The 6,263-nt window shown below is 49.7% G+C and overlaps 1 protein-coding gene across 1 annotated transcript; it reads left to right on the forward strand.

Annotated features, from left to right (window-relative positions):
• Window positions 1-327: 327 nt before the first annotated feature.
• Window positions 328-5,996, forward strand: BARHL2 (BarH like homeobox 2). The gene is made up of 3 exons (XM_035124075.3): window positions 328-925; window positions 2,894-3,119; window positions 5,684-5,996. Exons 1-3 carry the CDS (start codon window positions 328-330, stop codon window positions 5,994-5,996), a joined length of 1,137 nt encoding a protein of 378 aa, XP_034979966.3.
• Window positions 5,997-6,263: the final 267 nt, after the last annotated feature.

Below are 6,263 nucleotides of genomic sequence, written 5' to 3' on the forward strand. Positions count from 1 at the left end.
CGTTATTACCCCCCCTCCAGAGTCTCTCTGCGTCTTTTGTGTGTTGTTCAAGTCCGCATCTCGTCGCCCCCCTCCGTGCTCTGCCTCCCCAAGCCCTCTCCTTCCCCCGTGTGAATTTCGGCCTTAGACAGCCGGGCTTGGCGAGCTCCCGAGTCGTCCAGGATTGATCCGCGTCGATTGTTTTGTTTTGAAATCCGTGGGTCGGTCGATCTTCCAGATTCCACTCCGTGCAAAAAAACAAAAAACCTGTTCGTGCGAGAGAGAGAAAAGGAGCCGCGTTGGGGGAGGTCTGGGGGATGATCGAAGGCGCTTCTTGGAACGGCGACCATGGAAGGGTCTAGCGGCTCCAGTTTTGGAATAGACACGATTTTGTCTAATCCCAGGTCCGGCAGCCCGGGCATGATGAACGGGGACTTCCGAGCGGCCCACGGCGAGGCCCGTGCGGCGGATTTTCGCAGCCAAGCCACCCCTTCCCCCTGCTCGGAAATAGACACTGTGGGGACGGCTCCCTCGTCGCCCATCTCGGTCACGGCGGAGCATCCGGAGCAGCCGCCGCCGCAGCAGCAGCAGCAGCATTTGGCTCAAGACGCGCTCCCTGCACAGCATCTTCACCTCCATCACCCGCAGCAGCAGCAACAGCAAAGTTTGCAGCCATCTCCCCAGCAGCAGCAACAACAACAACTGGGTTCGGGCAGCTGTGCCCCCAGGACTTCCACTTCTTCGTTTCTCATCAAAGACATTTTGGGAGACAGCAAACCGCTGGCGGCTTGTGCACCTTACAGCACCAGTGTCTCGTCCCCGCATCACACCCCCAAACAAGAGAGCAACGCGGCCAGCGAAAGCTTCCGGCCAAAGCTGGAGCAGGACGACAGCAAAACCAAACTGGACAAACGCGACGACTCCCAAAACGAGCTGAAATGTCACGGTGAGTAAAGGCAGCGCGCGCCTTTTCCGTCCTCCTTCCCTCGCCTTCCTTTTTTTACGCGCGAGGAGGCTTCGAACGTTCCCAGCGTTCCATTGTTTATGTTTCAAACGTTCGGTACATTCTCGCGGTGCTCCCCCGAGTTTCGCGTCCAATCAAGCCGTCCTCGAATGTTTCTGTAGCACGAAATTCCTCTCGGAACTTTGGACGTCGACTTGGAACGTTGAGATGATTTGGCTATAAGCGAAGAGCTGAGACGTTTTAGAAAAAAGCACGGGGAAAATAAAGCCAAGCCCGGTCAGGAAATTGAAAAGCACTTTTAGTTTATTTGTTTGTTTGCTTTTTGCAAATAAATAGATAAACAGAGTTCTCAAACTTTTCTTTTTGCATTTTAAAGAATTAAATATTTAAAGAATATATATATATCAACTTTTAATGGGAGGTAAAGGAAAAGATGTACAATTCCCATATATATATATATATATATATATATATATATATATATATATAGCTGGGAATTGTGCATCTTTTCCTTTACCACCCATTAAAAAGTTGGTAGTGGTGCAAGAAATTTGTGTTCTGAAAGTGTGCTCTTCAACAACACTAATATAATAGCTGGGTGTGATTAGATATTTTAAAATGCATATATGTATTATTACTATTACTACTACTACTACTACTGTTTACACTATTTTTAAAACACAGCTCGCAGAAGTTTAGGAACTATTAATTAATAAGACTCATTTCCGAGAGGATTCAAAGAAAGTGATCTTTAAAAAAAGTTGGATTTTAAATATTGGATCCCCCTTTTCATTTTTATTTTATAATCCTCGTGAAGCAGCCTCGCCAGCAGATTTTATACTGTATTGCTGGTTCCGTGGCTTATCTTAAGGAGTGTGCAAGAATTGTGCATTTTCTTAAATTCAAATAAATAAGGGCGCGTGTGTGCAACCCTGTAACATTCTGCCAATCGCTGGGGAAAATAATAATAATAAAAAGCTGCTGCCAAGGGAATCCCACTTATCAGGGCAGGAGCCTTTGAAACGCGGAGGTAAGAGCAGACACATTTTGCTAATTTTACAGCCTTCAGATATTTTGCAGTGGCTAATAGATGGGCGCTCCAGTATGCTATTCATTTTGCCATTTTAGCATTAGCATAAGAGTGTCCAAAAACAGATGTACAGCCTCGTCTAGCAATTTTTTTTTGTTGGTTAGTTGGTGCACCAACCTCCCCAGTGGGTCAATTAGAGAGATTATTGTTCTTCCTGCAGGGAAGATCAAGGAGCGCCGAGAAAGAGAGAGAGAGAAGGGGGGAGGGAGAGAAACACCCCAGTATGAACACAGATGGATTGACATATCGATTTCCTAACATTTCAGCACCAGAAAACCAAACCCAGAACAGAACTCCGAGTTGCCAAATAGAACCCGGCAACCCTTGCGCCGTCGTCACCTGGGCAGGCGAAGTCCAACTTTGCTTCTGTCCCCCGTGACGTAGCAGTCCACGGCTTGGTTTTATAATAACCCGTTTTCCCCAAGAGCACTTCGAAAGCGGGGGAAAGAAATAGGGATTTGTCGGACGGAGAGGGAAATCAAGCCCCTCCAGAAAGACGGGTGTTATTTGTGCGCGACAGGAGGAATCACCACTCCTGGGAAATCCTTTTTTGAGTCACAACCTCCTCCCAGAGATTCAGATCTTAATCCATGGGACCCTACTGCGGCCAGTTTCTTTAACTAAACTGAGCTGCTGTGGACTGCGGCAAAAAAATACAACCACTCCCCCGCAAAAAAATAAAATAAACCATAATCAGTTCTACTGAGCAAATCGGTTGAATCCAACCAAGATCCAAAACAAGGAAGGTCTCCAGACCAGGCTGGGGTGATGCTGTGTTTGGCTTTGCGCTGCCCCAGTGCACTGTCTCCGTGCTTTCCTCCGGCACTAAAACCCGACCTCTACGTCTTGTTCTTTCGTAGGGACAAAGGAAGAAGGAGACCGTGAGATCTCCAGCAGCCGAGACAGCCCTCCTGTGCGAGCCAAGAAGCCCCGCAAGGCGCGGACGGCCTTCTCGGATCATCAGCTCAACCAGCTGGAGAGGAGCTTCGAGAGGCAAAAGTATCTCAGCGTCCAAGACCGCATGGATTTGGCGGCGGCCCTCAACCTGACCGACACGCAGGTCAAAACCTGGTATCAAAACCGAAGGTAGGGCAGGCAGAAGCACGTGGAGGGGGCGAAGGCCTTTCCCTTGGCTCTCCTTGGCATTTCCTCCCCAGTTTTCCCAATACACCGACTCCCTTATGTTTGAATTTAGGAAGGGGGAACTCAACAGGAATGCAATCCGCAGCCTGGGGAGTTGCTGCCCTGCTTCCATTTCAGGAAGCACGTCCCATGGTTTTACTTCCAGGAAAGTCTGCAGATTTGGCTGCAACCTTAAAAAGGACTTTCCTGCGCGTAAGCCTGCTTTTTGGGTAGCGGGGAAGCCAAATAAAGTCTGCGGTTTCCAAACCGCTTCACTTCCACCGCCCCAATCCAAGGTTCTTTACCAAGAGAGCGCAGATAAGGAACACGGAAACTAAGCGTGCTCTGCGTTTGGGTTTCTCCAACCAGGACGCAAAGTCGAGCTGGGGACGGTTGCCTTCTCTCCCTGTGGGCCCCGCAAACCCCCGCCAGTTTGCCCCTCTCCTTTCCTACACGTGTACTGTGGTAGTAAGTAAAAGACAGGAATCAACCCCCTCTTCCCCACAGCAAAACAAAGGATGGAAAGTGGTGGAGAGTTAACGTGTCAATCAGTGGCTTGGCTTCTTGGGAAAGCTAATTAACATGGCAGGAGTCTCGACGTGGAGGGATCCTGCCTCGACGGGTGACCTTAGAGTTCCAGGCTCGGGTCTGGCCACTTTCCCTAAGGCCCCAGCTTCCTCTTGGTCGCTCTCCCAGTTTCTCTCTCTCCCCCCGCAATGTTCCTTCGCCCCATATTTCTTTCCCCCTTTTAAAATTCGGTTCTTGGCGCGTCTCTCCAACCCACTTGGAAAGCGCTGCCTTTTCCCAAGCGTTTCCTCGCTCTTGGCGCCTGTGGATAATAAACTGGGGTGGGGGGTGGATTAAGAAACCAAGTCTTAAATGAGTACGTCTCCCACCCCTCCCCTCAAGAAATCAACAACAACAAAGGCGCTGCAAGAGCAGAAAGCGGGGATTTCTAGCTTCTCGTCGATGACTGCTGCGTTGGAAAAGCGCGTCCAGTTGTCGTCTTTGCCATAATTTTCTGTCTCATTACATACGGTCGCAGCCACCCTAATTCTGTCGGAAAACATTAGTGTCATTTATCGCCAATCTAAACAGCAGCGCCATGTTTATTAATTTGGCTGCAATTGCTGGGTCGTGAGTGTGTGTGTGTGAGAGAGAAGGAGAGCTAAAGAGTGAAAGTGTGCAGGATGCACCAGCTCCCGCAGCTTACTGGGGCTGAGAGAGATGCATGGAGACTCAGAAAGGGGATGTGTGTGTGTGTGTGTGTGTGTGTGTGTGTGTGTGTGTGTGTAACTCACATACGCACACGGAAACTGCACTATGGTTCTGGAATAATTGACTCGCTATATACTCTGATTATTTATCAGTGTTCCTTTAAGCCGGCTGGCAGGAGTTGGATGTGTGTATGTTGAAATATTCGAACAAATGGCTTAATTTGCTTTCGGTTGGGTGATGCTTGCTGTGAATTTTACACACACACACACACGCACACACACACACACACACCAGACCAGGAATTTGGAAGAACAGAATTCTCAGTTCTTCGTTCTAAATTATCCTCTCATAATTTGATCTAAAACCCATTTAGTCTAAAATCAACTTCAGTAACAGGAGGACCCAATGACCCAGGCTGACACTTCCCATCCCAAAAAGTCTTCTAAAATGGTCAAAATAAAGACGCAAAGCGTTTTTGTCGTCTTCTTGGTATTGGGAGAGATTATTTGCAGAATCAAATTATCTTGAGCTGAATTGTCGGTAAAAGTTGGAGCTTCTGTGTCGGTTCTCTTTTTTTATAAATAAGGGAGGTGGCGCTTACCCCCCCCCCAAGTAATTGCCTCAGGAATGGAAATGTTAGGGGTATTTTAGTTGTTCCTTTTAAATGGACGTTTTTTTTAGTAAATCGGACTGAGCTGTGCCTTCCCGGTTTTAAAGCGCAGAAAATTAAGAGAGGAGGGTGGCGCGAGAAAGAGAGTGGTTGTTTGGTTTGAGGAGCTGATAATGGAAAAAAAAGAGGTTTCAAGTTTTGTTGTATGCTTGGAAATGTGCCTTTTAGTAGACTTTTCAGGTGGGGAGCTTTCAAGTCACCTGCCTTCAGCTTCAGATATGGGACGAGTTAGAACCAGAGGAAAGAAAAAATGGAGGATGAATGGCTCTATCTGTGCCTAACGCACTGCTTCATATGTTCGATTATTTTGAAGCGATTCCTCATCATTAACCATTGCCCTTTACGCCTATGCCATCCGGACGGTGGATGCAATAATTTAAGAGTCGCTATAACCTTTAAGGAAGAAATGATCATGGCAATAATTCAAAGGAGGGAAATAAATCAGAGATCTACCCAAGTGGCGCCCTTGATTCTACTCCTACAAGAAGGGCTCCCCTCTTATTTTTCTTTTCTTTTTCTTTTTTAAAAAGAGGGTGAGGAGTTGTCCTTCCGATCCTCTCCCCCTGTCCTCCCCGACTCCCCCCCCCCCGCAATCTGTGGGCCCGGCCTAGCGGCGTCTCTTTCTCCCCTTCTCCCGCAGGACAAAGTGGAAGCGGCAGACGGCCGTGGGCTTGGAGCTCCTGGCCGAAGCGGGGAATTACTCGGCTCTGCAGCGGATGTTCCCGTCGCCCTACTTCTACCACCCGAGCCTGCTAGGCAGCATGGACAGTACCACGGCGGCCGCGGCGGCCGCAGCTATGTACAGTAGCATGTACCGGACTCCTCCGGCGCCTCACCCCCAGCTGCAGAGGCCTCTTGTCCCCCGGGTGCTGATCCACGGCCTTGGACCCGGAGGGCAGCCGGCCCTCAACCCTTTGTCCAACCCTCTCCCGGGGACCCCCCACCCGCGGTGAAAGCGCTCCCCCTGGGGGGGGGAAGCTTCGTCCTCCCCCAGCTCCCCGCCCCCGCGCATTCCGCTAACAGACTCCCCCGCTTCACTCCCCCTCACTTAAGACAACAGCTAATCAGCCAAGGATGGAGCCCAGCCGAGTGAGGAGGAGGAGGAGGGGGGGGCGGTGGATGCGAGAGGTTCTCCAAGCAGCAAGAGAGAGGAGGCGACCGGCTCCGAGCGAGCGCGGGGACTCTGGAACCCGTAAGTGAATCTTCCCATCCAACCAGGC

This window comes from Zootoca vivipara, chromosome 7, assembly GCF_965207765.1.
Source record: "Zootoca vivipara chromosome 7, rZooViv2.hap1.1, whole genome shotgun sequence".
Classification (NCBI taxonomy): Eukaryota; Metazoa; Chordata; class Lepidosauria; order Squamata; family Lacertidae; genus Zootoca; species Zootoca vivipara.

Excerpts from the sequence above, each read along its gene's own strand:
- BARHL2 (XM_035124075.3), top strand. The coding sequence starts at position 328 with ATGGAAGGGTCTAGCGGCTCCAGTTTTGGAATAGACACGATTTTGTCT. Across the intron at positions 926-2,893 it reads AAACGAGCTGAAATGTCACG|GGACAAAGGAAGAAGGAGAC; the intron begins GTGAGTAAAGGC and ends GTTCTTTCGTAG. Across the intron at positions 3,120-5,683 it reads ACCTGGTATCAAAACCGAAG|GACAAAGTGGAAGCGGCAGA; the intron begins GTAGGGCAGGCA and ends CTTCTCCCGCAG.